This window comes from Euprymna scolopes, chromosome 7 (assembly GCF_053919585.1).
Source record: "Euprymna scolopes isolate OS-2025 chromosome 7, ASM5391958v1, whole genome shotgun sequence".
In the NCBI taxonomy this organism is placed as follows: domain Eukaryota; kingdom Metazoa; phylum Mollusca; class Cephalopoda; order Sepiida; family Sepiolidae; genus Euprymna; species Euprymna scolopes.
In genome coordinates this window covers 142,668,738-142,690,158 of record NC_136488.1, presented here as the reverse complement: position 1 = coordinate 142,690,158, position 21,421 = coordinate 142,668,738, and the positions used below count along the sequence as shown (strand labels likewise).

Sequence of the window (21,421 nt, the reverse complement as noted above, 5' to 3'; positions counted from 1 at the left end):
GTATTCCTTGTCGTATAATAAAATTTCTGTTTTTTCTTTATATGCCGATTTTTAAAATTTTATTTTCTTATATTTAATCTCTTCTCCATTTTTGGATAATTGAGCTTTTTCATTTGGTTTGGATTGTTTATATAAATATTAAAAATATTTACATCTTATTTTAAGCTTATTCTCATGCTAAACTTGTTATAATTCTTTTTTTTAGATGATGTCAAAACATCGTTAATTCACTACCCAGCAACAGCCGTAATGGTTAGAAGCTTTGACTGTCGTTTGGGTTTACATCCTGGCTTGAGAAAGTTTCTAGCCATGCTGATGAACTTTGATACAGCGAAACAGTACTGTATGTGAATGACTATAATGCTCCCTATCTTGGATTGAACATATTGGGAAGTGATATACAAACTGCCATTAGCATATTAAGCGATGCTCTTTGTGTAACAAATTGAGCGGAGGTATTTGAACGATGTCAAAACATCGTTAATTCACTACGCGCACAGCATCAGCCATATAGCGTAATGGTTAGAAGCTTTGACTGTCGTCTGGGCGGTCTGGTTTTGATCCTGGCTTGAGGTAATTGCCTGTCTAGCCGCACTGATGAACTGTGATACAGCAAAACAGTACTGTATGTGGATGACATATATATATATATATATATATATATATATATATATATATATATATCAGGACTCTACGAACAAACTTATCTTTAGTTGGCCTTGAACAACTAAATATTTTCGTTTGCTAACCAAATAGAAAAGTTACTAGTCAAACCCACATGATTTTTAGAATATGACATCTTCGTTCTGTGACGAGTATGTACATCATAAAGATATTTCTGTATATTTTTTAATAAGTGTAATTCTAAATACACAACAAATTTTATGTTGATACTTGAACGTATAAACATTTTAATTTCTTCAGATATTTTTTTAAACAGCCTTCGTTAAAAAAAAAAAGAGTATGCCGTTCTATTAAACTTTTATTGTTTAAAAAATTTAACTTTTCGTTTTATTAAAAAAAAGTTGAAAAGATATTTTTCACTCAGTAGTGAGCTTCAGAAGATTGTCGGTGAAACAAATACAATCGCCAAAAGATAAGTATTTCATTATTTCTAGTTGCCACTTTGAAAAATCACTCGCAAATGCGACTGTTTCACTCACAATGTAGAGCCCTGTACATATATATATATATATATATATATATATATTGTTGTGAATTACGTAGCTACGGCTACAACTAAATACGAAACAGCGTGCAAAGCACGCAGAGCTCTGTACAAAACACGTCTCCGGCAATAAAGCTTCTGGTGCTTAACTTGAAAACGACTGCCTTTGTTCTCTGTTACATTTCGCATCATTACATGGTGTAACGAAGTGGGATTTCATTTTTTTCTTCTTTCCGGAACAACATAAACACTGTGGATAATTATAATCGTTCAGCAAAACGTACATATTTTAACTCGGACATTCTGGTTACATTTCCTGGCACGGAATTTATCAACCACGTGGATTCGGTCAGTTTTATACATTCGTCGGCAACAACATTGCATATGCAATTCCACCACCAGTGAAAATGGAAATGGACGGCGATTTACGAGAGAACTGGGCCCTCTTCAAATTAACCTGGGAAAATTATGCAGCTGCAACGGAAATTGGAAAAAAAGCAGCAAAAATACAGGTAGGAACTCTGCTTTCTGTCATCGGTAAAGAATGTTTACAGATATACAAAAATCTGCCAATATCGGAAGAGGAACAAGTGAGTACAAAAAATATTTTGGAAAGGCTCACAGACTACTTTGAGCCTAAACAAAACACCATATACCAATGGTATATGTTTAATTCCTGCACACAGGAACAGGACGAAAAATTTGACAGTTACTTAAATAAATTAAGAAACCTAGTTAAAACCTGCAAGTACGGTGCACTTGAGGATGAATTACTACGTGACCAAATTGTGATAGGTACCAGCAATAATAATGTACGGGCCAGACTCCTTAGTGAATCTGGACTTAACTTAGACCGGACAATAGATATTTGCCGAAGCACTGAACAGGCTGAACAACAGCTCGGCAAACTTAACAAATCAGTAGAGAACGTCCACTTCACGAAAGAAGACAAAAAAAAGACACGCGAATTTATAAAGGACTGCAAATTCTGTGGACAGAGCCATGACAAAGGGAAATGTCAGGCCTATGGACTAACGTGTGCGATCTGCCTAAAGCGCAATCACATTGCCAGGGTATGCCAATCACAGACACAGCCTACCCCACCACAACGGCCAAACAAACCCATGACGCAACGAACTGCAAAAGTGCGCTATGTTGAAACAGAAGTGCCCAGCAGTGATGAAAGCATTTATGTTCTGGGATCTCTGTCAGACCGCAAACAGTACCACGCAGACATTTGTCTATCCATCCCAGGAGACAGTGCAAGGACCACGTGTAGATTCCAAATTGACACAGGAGCAAGCTGCAGCACCTTGGCCCTTGCCGACTATAAACATCTAAAAGAAACACCACTACAGCCTTCTCACACAAGGTTAAGGCTGTACGACAATTCCATACTGCAACCCTTGGGCTCAGTAATACTTCATTGTGAGATAAATGGCATAAGAAAAAAAGTCAACTTTCAAGTGGTGGACAGCAACTCACCTTCACTACTTTCCGGACAGGCTAGCTCAGCTCTGAGACTGATAGCTTTTAATGCAGAATGTGTTCAACAACTGAGTGAAGTAAAGGAGGCAAGGACAACTACTAAAGAAGACATCCTCAAAAAATATGAAGACGTTTTCTCTGGCCTGGGGAAGCTACCAGGCAAATACAAAATCGAAATCGACCAAAATGTCAAGCCTATACAAAATAATCCCCGCAGGGTTCCTCTGCCACTGAAAACGGAATTAAAAAGAAAACTCAATGAATTGGTCGATCAAGGAGTAATAGCCTGGGTCACAGAACCAACCCCATGGATCAACAACCTGGTTGTCGTCCGAAAGCCAAACAAACTGCGGATGTGCATTGACCCATACCACCTAAACAAGGCGATCAGGCGCAACCACTACCCAACACCGACTGTTGAGGAAATTGCAACTAAAATGAAGAAGGCCAGATTGTTTTCGGTTGTTGACGCTAAAGATGGCTTTCTTCAGGTTGTTTTAGATGAATCATCTTCCTACTTGACAACCTGCTGGACCCCATTTGGCAGAATACGATGGTTTTGAATGCCATTCGGAATCAGCTCAGCCCCCGAAGAATGGCAGCGACGACTCGACCACTGCCTTGAAGGACTTGAAAATACCCAAGTTATCGCAGATGACAGTGATGCGGAAGCGGACAAAAGTCATGATGCTGCCTTTACAGCGCTCCTGGAAAGGTGCCGCAAAGTTGGAATAAAGCTGAATCTGGACAAGCTCACCTTTAAAAAATCTTCTGTTAGTTACATGAGACATATCTTCAGCGCACAAGGGCTAGCACCCGATCCAGACAAGGTCACGGCAGTATCAGAGATGCAACACCCTACAGACATTCAAGGTGTTCAATGATTGCTGGGAGTTGTAAACTACCTCGCCAAGTTTGCCCCAAAACTCGGCACAGTATGTGAACCACTGCGACGCCTTCTTGACAAGGAATCTGTGTTTGACTGGCTACCACAACATGAAACAGCATTCACGCAGATCAAACAGCTTATCACCAAAGCCCCTGTTCTTCACTACTATGATGTGAGCAAGGAGGTCTCACTTGAATGTGACAGTTCAGAAGTTGGCCTTGGGGCAGTCTTAACATAAGATGGACACCCAATAGCATATGCATCCCGGGCACTCACAAAAACTGAGCGAAACTATGCCCAAATAGAGAAAGAGTGTCTTGCTATCGTTTTCGCAGCAGAACGATTTGAACAATACATCCTTGGCAAAGAGAAAGTCAAAGTACTCTCCGACCACAAACCCCTAGAGACAATATTGGCAAAACCCATTCATGTGAGCCCAAAGCGACTCCAGCGAATGCGATTAAGGCTCCAAAAATACTCTAGATGTGAGATACAAACCAGGACCCCAAATGTACATTAGTGACACACTATCTCGGGCATCACCACCTACTGCCCCAGCCACAATGGAAGAGAACCTTACCATATTTCATCTGCAAGAACAGGAACTCGCAGAAGAGTTAGAAAACATCAATATGGAAGACGACCACTTTGTCACTGACCACCACCTCTCACTGATACAAGAGGAAACTAACTGTGACGCAACATTAAGGACACTAATGGAAGTCACAAAAAACGGGTGGCCAGAGGACAAAAACGACAGCCCACTCAACATCAGGGAATACTGGTCATACCACGACGAACTGTCCTCTGAAAATGGCCTGGCATATCGAGGCACACGCCTCATCATACCGACAAAACTTAGACCCGACATGATCACCAGAGCACATAGATCCCATCTGGGCATTCAATACACACTAAACACAGCCCGGGATATAATGTTCTGGCCTCGAATGCATGCGGAGATCACGGAAGCTGTTCAAAGGTGTGAAATTTTCCAACTGACACAACCACAACAACAAAAACAACCTTTGATGACCCACCCGATACCAGTTCACCCGTGGCAGTCTGTTGCCAGTGACTGTTTTGAGATAAAGGGCAAACACTTTGTGGTAGTGGTGGACATATTTTCAGACTTTGTGGAAGTTGGCCAACTCCCGGATCTAAGTGGAAACTCCCTTGTCAGGGTGATCAAACCTATGTTTGCCACACATGGCACACCAGCTACCATGATAACTGACAATGCTACCAACTATATAAGTAGCGAGTTTCACAAGTTCACACAGTCATGGGACATCAGGCACATAACTGCCAGCCCTCACCATCACCAATCAAATGGGCGGGCTGAAGCGGCAGTGAAGCTGATGAAAGGAATTATAAAAAAGTCAACAAAAGAAAGGAAAGACTTCTGGCAAGCCATACTTGAATGGCGCAATGCTATCACACCTGGCATGCATAGTTCACCGGCACAAAGGTTCTTTTCAAGGCGCACTCGCTCCATGCTACCTTGCAAACCCACAGACTACATACCACAAGTGCAAACAAATACACAGCAAGCACTCATCAATAAAAGACGGGTAGCAAAAAAATACTATGATAGACACAGTAAACCTCTGCCAGACCTCACCATTGGACAGTCTGTTAGGGTGAAATGTCACCCGCAGATCCCTCACAGCGATTGGAAACCTGGCATCATCACTAGCAAAGAAGCACCACGCAGCTACGGAGTCCAAGTAAATGGAAAATCTACAGAAGAAACCAAATACATGTTCGCCAACCAACCACCCGCTCAACCAACACACCCATCATACCTAATCATGTTCCCATACAGCAAACAGCAGAAGATAACGCTGACCAGACGAAACCAGCACTTCAACAACTGTCAACACATGACAAACAACCTCGCAAGTCTAGTCGTGTTGTCAAACTCCCTACCCGACTAAGAGACTATACACTAGACAACACACACACACAAAACACCAACGACACACGACACACTTAAAAGTAATAAACAAAAACACACATAAACCCAGACTGCAATGGGTAATAAAAAAAAACAATAAAACATTATTGAATAAGGGGAATGTTGTGAAGTACGTAGCTACGGCTACAACTAAATACGAAACGGCGTGCAAAGCACGCAGAGCTTTGTACAAAACACGTCTCCGGCAATAAAGCTTCTGGTGCTTAACTTGAAAACGACTGCCTTTGTTCTCTGTTACATTTCGCATCATTACATATATATATATATATATATATATATATATATATATATACTTTTTATTTGTTTTACATAAGCATTAATATGTCACTACACGTTCATGAGCATGTGTCAGTCAGCCAATTACAAGTAACGAGAGACCTCTTCAGGCGATATAGCTTATACAAAAGTTAAGTCCGTAACAAAAATCATTCAGATATTCAACGTCACAAGAAATTATCATCAGGAGGTCATATTACATGTTATTAAAAATAGAGATTAAAAATAAAAAGAGAAATGTTAAGATTTTTGTACCTTAGAAGCGCTGTTTGAGTTTGAATAAAATAAAATACGTATTATATACGTTTGAAGCCAAAACAATGCAAAAAAAAAAAAAAAAAAGAAAAAAAAGAAAGATGAAGCTTTGCTTCGAAATATATTTATGAATTTCAATATAAATTTAAAACAAAATAAATGTCTGTTTTTTTGTAATAATGCGTTGTTTTGGCTTCAAACGTATATAATACATATTTTATTTTATAAAAAGAGAAATGGTTTTTAATATATGAAAAGAAGACAGAAGAAAGGAGTGTGGATTAAGGTTTATATTGAAATAGAGAGAAAAAAATGGAGGAAAGGGCATAAAGAAAGGGAGGAAGGAAAAGACAGGGAGGATAAGAAAACAGAGATAAAAATTAGATAAAAAATAGAAAATAAAAAATAAAAAAATAAACCTATGAAGGATATATATATATATATATATATATATATATATATATATATATATATATATATATATATATATATATATATATATATATCTGTGTGTCAGCTGCTAATAACGAACATGCGGTAGACATTCAATGTTTCAGTATATTGTGTCAGGATTACAGGTTGAAACCTTTTGTGTTAGGGGATAACAAATTAACCTCAATTAACCGCTAACAAAAATGAATTAGATTTACTCAAATTCACTATGGTCAAAATCTAACACTGCCATTTATCTATCTATCTATCTATCTATATCTATATATATATATATATATATATATATATATATATATATATATATATATTTGCGGGTACAAAATTTTATTATGGCTATGTAAAGACCAAATTTAAACTTGTTCGAAAACATTATTTTAGATTGTGAAATTAAAAAATAAAAATGAATGCGCCAGCTGACCGATTTCGAAGCTCGCTCACAGAGCTAAAATCGAGCTTAATTACGTTTTAAAAAGAAAAGGATGGGGGACAATGAATCGGAGATGAAAAAGTAGGAGGGGGGGGGATATATATATATATGTATATTAAAAAAAAGGGGGGGGGGTTAATTATTAAATAGAAACTAGATTAAGCCCTAAGAGATTCTCTTTTTGTTTGTAAAGAGAAGGTCTCAGAGTCTTAATATATATAGTTTCTAGAATTTTAAGATGGTAAAGAGAGTGCGACTTGCTAAGGATGGAAAAAAAATCCGCACTAAAATTCGAAGCGCAAATACGATTATTTATAAGGTGCTCTCCTATAGATGAGCCATGGGTATTGTTCAAAACGTCCGATGGTAGGTAATGTCCATTTCGAATTTTGGATGGAACATTTTGTTTTACCCTATTATCTAAACTTTGAGACGTTCGCCCGACGTAGCGCACACCGCAGCTACATTTAAATAAATAAATAAAAGAATTGTTATGGTGGGGGAGGGGGAGAACGTCTTTACAAATTGAAGACAAAATGGGTTTACAAGTAAAAACAACACAGGTATTTGATGCAAAGTAACATTGTTGTACGACAGAAGAAATTTGCTTGGCAAATCTTTCACTAATATTACCTAGCCAAGGCGTAGGTTGTTCGAACATGTTTTCCCTCACATATACACACCCACATGCACGTATGCACACACACATGCACGCATATACACAGCCTCATACATACACTCACATTCATGCACACACACACACACACACACACACACACACACACCCGAGCTGTGACGTCACTTCCTTTAAAGTGAAAACCAGACATGCACACCCAGAACACTAACTCCAGTATAAAAGTCAACAAACCTGTTAACTTCCCTTTATCTCGTCCGGACCAGCGTTCGACCTGTTGAGTCGATGAACTGACCACACACTCTAACGTCACTTTCCCTGCTACTGTAATGTGGGGTAAGGGCAAGTACACTTAATACGCTTTCTCTCTCCATGAACTGGATTGACTTTTCTCTCTCTATCTCCCTTTCGTCTTGGTCCATCAAAACAGACATGTGCGCGATTCTCTACTAAGTTTAACCCTTTCTTTCTACAGACCGGCTTGCCACTTTGCGTTTCTCTATTGCATTCCCCTTTCCTTCCACGCGCGTAGTAGGTGACGGCTGAATGAGCACGTGTACACCAAAGACTTTCATTTCTCAACAGAAAATAAACGACATGTTTATTTTATTCCAGCATTTGAGTTTTTTGTTTCCTTCATTCAATTCGTTTCATTATTTTTTCTTGTAGCAAGTTAGGGTATTTCATATCCTGGTCCGCAACATGGCATTTGTCGACAGATGCCTGTTAAATTTTATTGAAATTAGAGATTTTATTTTTAATAGTAGATTCCACGTTTTGCAATGGGAAACCATTATTGCAAAGAGTCTTAGTAATAAATTTGACTTCATCATTTAATTTGGTCTCTGAACATATCATACAAGCTCTATGGATAAGAGTGTTGATATATTTTTGTTTGGTGGGGCAAAAAGAGTCCCAACGTGTGTAAAGACCAGTGAACGTAGGTTTACGGTAGATGGAAGTCAAGAAAACGGAAGGTGTTTTACACACCAGTACATCTAGAAAAGGAAGGGAAGAATTACTTTCCTTCTCTATAGTAAATTTTAGAACTGGGATGCAAAAGGGTATCCGTTTCCATTTCATTGTTGAACAGACAAAAAGTGTCGTCAACATAACGAAAATAAATATCTGGTTTTTGAAAGGCAGATAAAAGACTCTTTTCGTGGAAACCTACAAAAATATTTGCCAGAGCCGGTCCCAGGGGAGAACACATGGAAACACCATCTATCTGCCTGTACATAATGTTATTAAAACTGAATTCGACCGACATGGTGGCGAATTCCATAAGTGCCACAAAAATATTCTCAGGAATAGGGGGAGTTGGGAGCTGACTGCGATAAAGGGCATCTATTGCTTGGATCAATTGATAATAATAATGTTTTGATCCTTGGCACTGCTTTCCACAGTTAACACAGTTGATCACAACATTACACATAGTCCGACAAATAAAAGGTCACTGGAATGGTCCAGTTCTTTTCAGACTGATTATTGAAAACAGATTCCTGGTTGATATTTAGCACTTCAAAGTCCGTGAACAACTGAAGCTGAGGAGAGGCCGCTTCACTTGTTGATCTTGTTGGTCTGGTAACATTTTTATTATATTATCAGTGAATAAATAATGCTTATTTCAGTGTAATCAAGTCCCGAAAGAAGAATGGACGAGATTCGGTGTTTGGGAAGATGCATACGACTATAGTGATGGTCTGTACATTTCAACATCTTGCACGCCTACATCGAGTGAAATGCACATCTTCCCAGCCTTATTGTCACGGCCAATTCAGATGGTCAGCGAGGCGATCAAGGTTCTGCCCAATACAAGTCTGAATGAAAAACTCAAAGAATCAACTAACAACTTAGAAAAATATGTCAAGGTAAGTTCATTTTTTTTTTTACAATCATTAAAATAAAAAAAAAGTATTATTTTGATCTCATTTTGATCTCATATGTAAAATTGAATTGCATCTGAACTTCATCTCATCAGCTTAAAATGAACATCCAATCCAATTGGAGATTACATCGCATGGAGTTTGGTAGGAAATGGGTGCGCAACACTAGTTTGTGTGTCCATAGAGAAGCTGGATACAAGTTTGTGTTCCCTGCATAGGCATGGTACACACGGTCATGGGTTCTGCAGAACGAACCACTCCAATTTAAAAGACCCTTAGCTAGTGAAACAAATGAATCCCAATCTTGTTTTATTTTTTTCCTCCAAAGATGCTGACTACTCACATTTATTTCGCCTCTCCTGGTCACCCATAAACTATTGTATTATATTTTGGATCACACTACCCATTTCTATATTCTACTCCAATGTTTTGTTTTTGACATTCCATTTAGCTCCCACTCCCATCTAGAAAGCGACCTACTTGTTTTCAGAGCACTTGGAAAACAGTAAATGTGTTACATGATAAGGGCTGTCCCCTTTTCATGTAAGTATAAAAATTGAGAGATTTAGTTAAAATGAAAATGAAATAGCATAGACGAAATTCGAACCTCATAATTTAGGTTTAGAAATAGATTACGTGTGAGAATTAGAAAATGGAATGTAAAACAAACGATTGTTTAGCTTAGAGATAAAATAGTTTCAAGAAAAGAATGTGCACTGTCAATTTTGTTATGAAAATTCAATTGAAAGAATGCAGCTACAAGATAATTTAATAAACATGTTTTTAACATATTGGAAATATAGGTTACTGAGAATATAGGTTAAAATTCCTTTTGTAAAAAAAGGAAAAGTTTTGGACACGCGTGTCCAGAACACGTGAAAGAAGACACATGTTTTAACATGTGTATGACGTCATGGAAAATAGAAAGTTCTAGATATAGTTAGAAACTTAGGAGAAACTGGGGGAGAGTCAGAGGGAGTTTTGAGGACGACAGACGATAGTCTGCAGTTTGTCTTTTGAACGTCTAGAAGTGAGACGGTCACTTTTGAAACTTAAAATGTGAAGCTTTGAATTCTTGATGATGAAAACCACGGCCGGTCGTGAGAAGAAATAAACCCATCATGTGTTTGTATAAACGTCGTCTTTGTGTTGTGATTCTACCGAAAGGTAAAGTGAAAATTGTTATTATGTCTTGTATATCTGTGTTATAAAATGTCTGACATACACATCTCATATCTACAATGTGAACTCTACATCTCATATCTACACTAAGACTGTCTGAACACTGTTTCCTCACTCTAAGAGCTTCCATAGCAACACTTCTAAGTATGAACAATTTTATAAATATGAATCTCTTACAACATCCCTCTCTCAACAACATCTCTCTAAGACACAACAACAAACTCTCAATAAGACTGCACTTTAATAAGACTCTCTTTTAATAAGACTGCACTATTAAAAAGTCCTAACAACAAACAATAACAAGAAATAAGAACAATAACAATACTAATGAAACCCCTATATAACAAATGGCCTAACACTTTACAAGGTGTTGGAGGGCCTTATAAACCAACATTTTATTTTTTTAATATCTCTAAATGTTGCCCCAATCTGCATGATGAATTTTTTATAAATAAAATTAATTTAAAACAAACTGAGAATCATCTAAGTAAGATCAAATCACAAAGTGAATGTGGTATTTTGGTGAGAGTATCTTGTTTAGGGTAAGCCTAACAGTTTTTGACAAAATTAGATGAAATAAAAAGAAAAGAAAAACAATTAATACCTAAGGCAAAGGATGAACTTCATGATTATTGGTTTTGTTTTTTGTTTTTTTTTCTTAAACTTATCACGAATGTACAATGATTGAATGTTGGGAACAATTTCGTTTAAGATACCGAAATTGAAATGTTTTGGCAAGGGGATGCTTCAATTCTCTCTTCTTGAAGTTGGAATGCTGTAAGAAAAAGTCATAGAAGACACACGAAACTGAGAGAAGGATAATATATGCATTGAATTATTAAATTGAATGATAATAAAGAAAAATTCTTGCGAAACTGATTATGTTTACGGTTTTAGAAGTCTAACTATAAAGTTTGTTTTTTTACATTCGAGAAACAGACAGACAGAATGTTAAAAGTGAGAAACTCGCATTCAAATTAAGGAGGAAAAAATTTCCTTACTGGTTGACTTGACATTCAGAAAGAGGAAGAATAAGGGATTTTTGCATTCAGCCCAACAAAGAAGTTGTCTGCTTATTGGTTAAGAAGAATCGCCTTGACGAATCAGACAGACCCTTCTTTAGAATAGTAGTGGTGAGTAAGAAGAGAATTATTTTATGGGGGAAAAATAGTAAAGAGAAGTAGCCCCCCCTTTTTTTTTTATATAAAATCCAACATGGCTGCCATACAAAATTTTACACAAAAGAGAAAATATTTTGAATTATTCAATAAGAATTAATTTAATGAGATAAAACATTATAGCAATAAAAAATTTATTAATCGTATTTATGTTAATGAAGTATTAGTGATCACTAGGGCTATGACATGAGAATATCCGACACAGTTAATCAATCGAGAACCACATCACTTTATCCAAAAACATATAAGATATTAACTGATACACACTCGAGAGTCAAAATAATGAAAAGAATATTCTCTTGTCATAGCCCTAGTGATCACCACATAGGGTTATTGTTGGGGTTAATGGAGGGCATAATTTGATGCTTGCATTAGCCATTGTTTTAAGCTGCGTCAAGCAAGAAGCTGACTGCATAATAAGACACTAGCAGGGAGACCCGACATTGTCTGGTATTGAATTACGATCAACAAATATTCTACCTTCCCATACTTTTATTGCCATTGAAATCGGTGAAATTACGCATTTTTAATAAAATCAATTGATTGCTTGCTCTAGTTAGCCCCCCCCTATTGTATTGGAAGGAAGCTTCACATACCTCCCTGCAGTGACAGTCTACATTGCACTGTAGAGAATCTACTGTTCATTTTATAAAATCATATGTAAATAATGGCTTGAATTAAAGTTTAAAATGCAAAAGTCAAGTATCATGATTCAATTGTGCTCAAAACAGAAACATTCATTTCGAATGTGCCCCTGTCTTGCCAAAGAACTAACTGTTGATTTTATGAAATTATTTATATTTATAAATTCATTTATATAACATTTGAGATAGAGATCTGACATTAGCAACACTTTTTTTAGGACATATTGGAATTGAGTATGATACAGTGAAATCACACCTGAAGGTCTTCATTAACGAAATTTTGGGTCGTCACCAAAATCCGTTTTTCATGGTAACAAAAAAGAAAAAAAAGGGGAAAAAGCATTTATGGCAAATTTCTCGGAAAAGAGTAACTAGTGGAAATGAGCAAAAGAAATACAGACCCGAATAAGTTTAAAATGATGCAAGTTTATTAAAACAAAAAGTTATCGATTGCCTTTATTTCCCAAGGCTGGGGTTAAAAAAAACCCTTAAGGAAACATGTAAAAATACATATAAAAAAATACAAAAAAAGACATCAATCCTTACTTGCAAGAAAGGCTGAAAGAAAAAAACATATAAAAAATGGAAAACAGTCCTTGTTTAGAATTCAGTTCTTTTAACAAAATGTTCAGTCTTTCTTTGACAAAATGTTCTTTTTTTTTCTTTTCCGAAAGGACAAACAAAAGGTTTCTTTGACCTAAAATGGGAGAAAGAAGTAATTTCTTTTGTGAAGGCTCATGTGCCTTTTAATTCAAAGGGGAGAGAAAACCATAAAGCCGCTTTGGTAGGCTTTATGTGTACAAATACGGGGTAAATTCTTGAATTATGGAAGATTTCCTTTCTGAAGGAAACTTCGGTTGAAAAATCTTTCAAAGAGGGGATTTCCTTTCTAGGGGCGATATTCTGCTCGTCTCGTCGGCGAAATTAATTTTTGTTCTTCTTAGAAAAGAACTCCTCCACACGGTAGTTTCCTTCGTTAATCCTTTGAGAATAATAATTTACCAGTTGTAAGACTCATTTGTCTTTTTATAACCGGTATTAATCTTCCAGTCATAAGATCTTGTTGCCTTATAATGACTGAGAATAAAATAACGTTAATAGTTTAGTACCAATCAATGGAGTTCTAAACAAACGTCTTTCTCCAAAGGAGGAGAGAAAAAAAACGGAGAATTTAACATCAAGAATCCTTTCTGACGGAGCCGAATAGCGTCCTTTTTCTTGGCTGGCTAGATTCAAACTGACGAAAACAGGCAAAAAGCCCATCGTACTCCTCCTCCTCCCCCCTCCAGAGGGTAGGAGTGGAGCCGACTGCTAGAAAGTGGACTATACCTATGCTGCTGATGATGATAATAGAAGTGACCTGCCGGTCAAGGAATGTGTTCCTTGACCAAAATGCGGAGATGTTGAATGGGTATAAATAAAAAAATAAATAAAAATTATTTCTCTATTAAAAATTTCAACATCATTTTTTAAATAAATTTTTTTATCATGTTTGTTTTCTTTTAATTTCTAATCATAATCGTTTAAAATTAATTGCTAAAATTAATTTTTGATAACTTTTTTTATAATTTTTTGAATCATAACTTTTTTTTTTTAATTAATTAAAATATTTTTATAGTACGATTTTTAAAAATACTTCTTGTATAATAGTGTAACTCAATCAGGATCTCTGGACCGTGGAATAGATTTCCAAGGGAGGTAATAAATGCATTAACAACAACAATTCGAGGCAAAATTGGACAAAGATACCGGGATACTTCATCCTTTTCTGCGTAAATTTTTTACCACTCTTTCCCTACATGGAAACCGAAGCATGTTTGTTTTTATTTATTTATTTATTTTTTATCAAATAAATTGAATTGAACTAATTCATAAAAAAATTGCAATAAAATCTATTTTTAGAATCATTTTTTGTATTATAACTTTTTAATTTATGAAGGAGTTGTGTTTGAAGGCTATGTCAATGAAGTTTGTAGGAAACACCATGAATATGTGTTAGTGTATAAAAAAATAATCACAATATTAGAAGGAATTACAATAATATTCAATTATATTACTTTATTTACGAACAAAATGCCATCAGCTATAATCGAAACCAAAATCAAAACTTATGAAGAATTCTTGATAAAATTATTTATTACAAGAAATGGAAGTCCATAACAATTAAACGAGAGTCACTCGGATGTAAGTGTGACACACAAAATAAATAACCCATACGCTATCCTATTGAACCTGAAGTTCTACCTAACTAATATTCCTGGTGAACCAAGAGCAAAAGAGATCCAGATAATTGCACTTAAGGGAACAACAAGGATACTAAAAAGAGCTCTCGGCTGGTTTCAATAAAAAGCAGGGGAATGTTGGCAGCTGGTTTGGCTGCATAATACCCAACGTTACAATCTTCAAAGAAAGAAAATAAAAACATATACATATAGATTATTGTAATTCCTTCAGTATTGTTATTATTCTCATGTCCAACATGCTTCCCACAAACTGCATTGTAACAGCTTTCAAACACAACTCCTTTTACACTATGCACAATGCTTTAAGTAAACTACAACATCCTTCTTTTTAATTTATATTTAAATAAAAAAAATAATTTTGTATATCATATTGTTTATGGGTTTTTGTTTTTATAATCATTTACAACATCAGAATCAACTGATCAAGGGTCTTGATGAAATACCAGTGAATCTGGATTTGAACAAAATTTCCAGATATCAGCCTGAATGGGGTATCAAGGTGGCTGTCGATGCAGCTTCAAAATTACCTTGGTCAGGATTTACGCTTGCACACATCAGCCTCAATCCGCCAGCACTTTTTTATAAGGTAAAAAATAATATTTTTTTTTTTAATAGTATTCATGTTTTTCAATAGACACACCCAAAGAAAGACTAAAAGAATAATAAATAAATAAAAAATAGATAAATATTTTTTAACATTTATCGCCCCCCCCCACTTCTCCATTTAGTTGTACCCCTCTCCTAAAAAAAAGAAGAACAAAAAGAAGAAGAAAAAAAAACAATTTAGATCCATTGTCCTTTTCTGGGTAATCAAAAATCATGCACGATAAATTGCTTGCAAAAAATAAAAAGTTTGTTTTGTTCACTGTGCAATTTAGGTTTATCATGACTTGGAAATCTCTAAGTACTGAAATTCTACTATGCTTATTTATACAAACATTATTGGCTACATATATGCACACATGTTTCTGTGTCAATTCCGTTAGAAAAGCAGTGTTCTAAGGCCAATTTTTTTTTTTTTTTTACAATGAAATCAAATTTTAAATTGTCATCATTTTATACAAATTTCCGGTACTTGTACAGTTTAATGAAGACATTCAAAAATGAAAATATCGAAAAAAAAGTTATATTGTATGTATCCATTTTGAACTGAAGGTCTCCCAAAAAAATTTTTATTTTATTTGATCAAGTAGTTTTTATTTTACAACAGAAAAACACGTTTTTATGAGAGCGCGTTGAAGTCAGCCATTATGAAATTTGTTGAACTCGCCACGGGGAGATAACTCCAGTTAAAGTGCCGACACTCCCTCCCCATCTTTATTATTAGCTTTTCTTCCTAAAAATCAAACTTTTTGGTATCATAACAAATTGTTTTTTCGCTAACTACTTGATGAAATTAAGTGAAATTTTTTTTTCGGAGAACTTCATTCCATAACATTTTTCGATATTTTCATTTTTTAATGTCTTCATTAAACTGTGCAAGTGCCAAATTTCCTTATTATTATTATTATTATTATTATTATTTGAAAAGGAATTGAAAACTATGATCAAGTAAAAAAAAAAAAGAACAAAATAGAGGGTAGAGACGAAGGAGTTGAGGAATTAGAGGGAGTGGGACAAGAGGCTTAAAACTTTGAAGGAATACTTGATTGTATCAAATTCCATCAACTTTTCTTTTATTTTCTGTTTTATTACGTTACAATGTTTATCTATGCCAGCAGTGTAAATTTTGGAATTGGTCAGAAATAAGCCTCAATTTGGTCACTTACCAGAACTTTTGACCAATAACCCCCACCTTTTGATTCCGATATCCTTGCAGTAATGTCACCCAACCTATAATACAAATGACCGTACCTATTACATACCCACCTTCCTGTCTCATAATTTCAATATATAAATATGTGTGTGTGTGTGTGTGTGTGTGTGTGTGTGTGTGTGCAGAGGTGCCTTCAATAAGCTTCCTGACTTTTTTTGTACAGGCATTTAAAATTGTCATAGACTCTTGAAAATTCACTATGTTATTGCTATACATCTTATGAGATGACTTTCAAATTTTATGATGTCAGGTTCAAATGAACAGCTACAGCAGGAATTGGAATACATCCTACTAAAGCCTGATTGTTACAGTTGGTGAATTTCAAAAATGCAATCTGGTCGTGAGGACACTTTAGAAAAGCACTATGCGATAATAAATTGGAAAAAATGCCACAGGAACATACAAAATGCATCAGTCTGCTTTTGGACCATCTTGCATGAATCAAACATCAGTTTTTGAGTGGCATAGGAGATTCAAGGAAGGCAGGGAGTGTGTGAGGAGTAAGGAAGTCAAAACAGCAGAGTTGATTGGTTGTAGAAAGAATTTCATGGATAAGGACCATCGTATATCTATAGAGAAAATTCAGTATTGCTATACATCTTCTGAGATAACTGACGAATTTTTATGATTCCAGGTTCAAATGAACAGCTACAGCAGGAATTGGAATACACCTTACTAAAGCCTGATTTTCACAGCTGGTGAATTTAAAAAAATGTTATTTGGATGTGAGGACACTTTAGAAGAATGATAGGCAATAAAATTCAGTTTTAAACTTGGAAAAAATGCCACAGAAACGTATGGAATACTTCAGACTGCTTTTGAACCATCTTGTATGAATTAAGCATCAGTTTTTGAGTGGCATAAGAGATTCAAGAAAGGCAGAGAGTTGGTGAGGGATGAGAGGTATGGGAGGAGTAAGGAAGTCAGAACACCAGAATTGATTGGCTATATAAGGAATCTCATGGATAAAGATCGTTGTGTGTCTATAGAGACAATAAGTGCACAGTTTGATGTCAGTGTGGGAACTGTATACACAATTATTCATGAGGAACTGAAGATGCAGAAGGTTTGCGCAAAGTTTGTTCCAAAGGTGCTTCATCCTTGTCACAGACTATTTGACCAAGATGGGCTTCCTCACCCTCCTTATAGTGCAGACCTTGCTCCCTGTGACTTTTGGTTATTCCCTAAGCTCAAGGTAAACATTAGAGCCTGTCATTATGAGACAATTGAGGAGATGAAAGAGGCTCTGACGAGGGTCATTGACATGCTCACACAAGAGGACTTTCATGTGGCCTTCCAAAAGTTGTTGGAATAGTACAACAAGTGTATTGCAGCTGGAGAAGATTACTTTGAATAGGACTAGAGTTTCATGTGTGTACTCTGATCTTGAGCACATGGCACAATGGAGAAAGAGGTGGCTGGTTACTTTTAATGCATTAAAAACCAAGCTTCTATCTTTACATCATCAACACTCTGATGCCCATCTGGCATCAATGAATGGCTCTCGTCTTGGGGAGGCTTCATGTTTTGACAAGCTTCTGGGCTTAACCTTTACTTCCGATCTGAAATGGAACATGTATATCAAATCCATTGCCAAGGTTGCTGGAAAATGGTAGGATCCTTCTACCGTTCCAGTAGATATCTCAATCCCGATGCAATTCTCTACCTATATAAAAGCCAGGTACGTCCAATGATGGAGTACTATTGCCATATCTGGGCAGGAGCTGCTAGAAGCAGCTTATCCTGCCTTGATAGAGTTCAAAATAGACTTCGTAGCCTAGTGGGGAAGTGCCCTTTTCTTTTCCCTGCACAGAAGAGACGTTGCGAGCCTGTCTCTGCTTTATCATTATTTTCATGGTAAGTGCTCATGTGAGCTTCAATTTATGGTCTCCCTCCTCTTGCTAAAGTTTCACGAAAAACACTCGTCTAGCCAAAACAACTATCAATAATTTCCCACACTCTTTATCTGTGCCTAAACCTAAATGTAGATTCCATGAACAAAGCTTCTTTCTTAGAACTGCACACCCGTGGAATTCTCTTCCGTTTCCCTGCTTTCCAGCTGACTACAATCTGATTGTCTTCAACGTAAACAAATTCTTGATGAACAGCCCCCCCCCCCAGTAATCCAATTCACAAAATTTCCACTACTTATGTTTACTACGCTGTAATCACATTGACTAATGTATACCCATTAATCCTTATCCTCGAGTGGCTCCCGGGCCTTGATAAGTGGTGATTCCTGTGTAAAAAAAAAAAAAGTGCCCAGACAGAAAAAGTCCGGAAACTTATTGAAGGTACCTCATATATATATATATATATATATATATATATATATATATATATATATATATATATATATATAATAAAAAAAAGGAAATAAAAAAAAGAAAAGAAGAATAGCAAGAACAGCATTCTTTGAAACTCCGCAGAATAAGGACTTTGAACATTGTTTGCAGGAGTATTCTGTTGAATAATAAATTTAATTGTAAATTTTAATTTACAGTTTTAATTATTTCTTTTCCCTTATATATAATATACAGTGGGTAGCAAAAGTATTTGGTGCATTGATATTTTTTTCGTATTTCTCAAGAAATATCAAAGTTAATTTGAATGAAATTTACGTTCAATCTTTGAACAGGTATTATCAATTCTAAAAATAAAACAGAAATGAAGAAATACTTAGTTGACAAATATTTATTAACAAAAAAATCAAATTACTCATATGTAAAAGTATTTAATACACTGTTAAATTTCATTCTTAAACAGTCATTTCGTCTTGCTACAATATTTCAACCAATCAGAAGGCACTACAGGATTCCGACTCCTTACAAGTCAGTTGATAACAACTCTCAGACACTACGTAGGTTACCTCTTTAATTACTGTTTTAAAATGGTTAAAACAAAGGAATTGACTAATGATATACGACAGGAAATTATAGCAAGGCATAAAGATGGAAAAGGGTACAGGAAAATAGCTTCAAAACTAAATTTGGTGGCGAGTACAGTTGGTGTTGTCGTGAGAAAGTGGAAAACAAAGGGTGATAACACTAGAAATTTTCTAAGAAATGGTTGGCCACGTAAATTAAATGTTACTGGTCGTTATATTGCTCATAAAGTGAAGAAAGAACCATTTCTGACTCATTCAGAAATTCAGAAGGATTTGCAGGAAGCAGGTATTGAAGTAAGCAAGGGCACAATCAAGAGATCATTGAACCGTACAGGCCTGTATTCTAGATCACCAAGAAAGACCGAATTGTTGAGTCCTAAACACGTGAAAAATCGTTTGAAATTTGTTTATAAATATCAATTTGAATCGGATGACATCTGGAACAAAGTTATTTGGTCAAATGAAACAAAAATTGAGCTTTTCAGAAGAAACATGCACACCCATGTATGGAGGAAAAGGGCACAGAATTTAGACCATCAAATATCATTCACACTGTGAAATTTGGAGGTGGAAGTGTCATGATTTGGGGCTGGTTTTCTGTAAATGGAATTGGAGGAATCGTAGAATGGAAAATGAATGCAACAAAATGCACAAAGATTTTGTTAACATATCTGTTCAAGAGTGCCAGTGATTTAGGATTGGGTCATGACTTTATCTTCCAGCAAGACAATGATCCCAAGCACAAGGCTAAAATAGCTATGAAATGGTTTAACGATAATCAGGTTAGTGTTCTACAGTGGCTTAGCCAGTCAACGTTTGCAAAGAAGAATGGCTGAAACTACCAGTAAGTGCTTGTAAGAAACTAGCAGGCAGTTATAGAAAGTATTTGGAGGCTGTAAGACAGAACAGAGAATATACAACTAAATATGGTGAATATGTGTTAAATACTTTTGTATATATTTAATTTAATTTTTTTTTTGTTAATAAATAACGAAGTATATCTTCATTTCCCCTTTATTTTTAGGTAGATGATTTCTGTTCGAAGGTTGAGTGTAAATTTCGTTCAAATTAATTTGATATTTTTTGAGAAATGCAATAAAAAAAAAAACAAATACTTTTGCTGCTCACTGTATATACATGCACTCACATGTACATATATATCCAAAATTATACTTACATACACATAAAAACATTATTGTATTATGGCAGGGTTGCGGAATTCGGTAACTTTGAAAAGTATAGGATGTTATTCACACACATACATATACGGGCAGCGCCAGGTTCTTGTGTTCCTATTGCTGACCGGAATAACATAAACCGATTGGAACAAAGTCCGTTTGATTTTGTTTGTAAACAAAGAAACCAACCCACATTTGGACCTTTTTACGTCAATTATTGAATAAAGGAGACAAAAGAAATTTTTGCCAGGTTAAACGGAAACGGTCACAGAAGAGGGAGAGACAGACGACCACAGCTACGCGTGTGTGACATATTTTTTGCAGTTGTCGACTGCCATACACAAACCCACATACCCACGCTTGCTCCGTCTCTTCACTACAGTAAGCCACAATCCTAAAGTGCCAATAAAACATGGCGTCATTATTATATAATATAAACCATGGCACATTTCAACAAGCGAGTATATATAATTCATAAGCACATAAAACATGCTAAGCGAATGATACATTTTTTTTTTTTTTACAAGGGAGTTACTACTTATCAAGGCCCAAAGGCTACTCGAGGATAAGGAGGTAGTAATCGTTAATGGTGTAGATTGGGTAGAATTTGGATTATTTTAAAGGATGCCGCAAAAAGAACTTGTTTATATTGGACTTGAAGGCTACCATATTGTAATCGGCCAGGAAGCAGGCCAATGGAACAGAATTCCACGGGGCTGGGGGGGGCAGTTCTAGAAAAGAAGCTTTAAATGTATTGTATTAGCTCAATCAGGATCCCTGGACTTGGAATAGACTTCCAAGGGAGGTAATAAATGCAATAATAATGCAGCAATTTA

At 35.8% G+C, this 21,421-nt stretch overlaps 1 protein-coding gene across 7 annotated transcripts in view; it reads left to right on the top strand.

Moving 5' to 3' along the window:
* Positions 1-21,421, top strand: part of LOC145280013 (uncharacterized) — a 183,187-nt gene that overhangs the window by 140,918 nt on the left and 20,848 nt on the right. For 6 of the 7 annotated variants that reach the window (XM_080131649.1, XM_080131646.1, XM_080131647.1 and 3 more), the window contains 2 exons: positions 9,203-9,442; positions 15,117-15,290. In XM_080131649.1, the coding sequence (XP_079987775.1) occupies positions 9,203-9,442; positions 15,117-15,290 (414 nt within the window). The remainder of the gene's footprint in view (positions 1-9,202; positions 9,443-15,116; positions 15,291-21,421) is intronic. The other variant, XM_080131648.1, reaches the window with a different exon arrangement.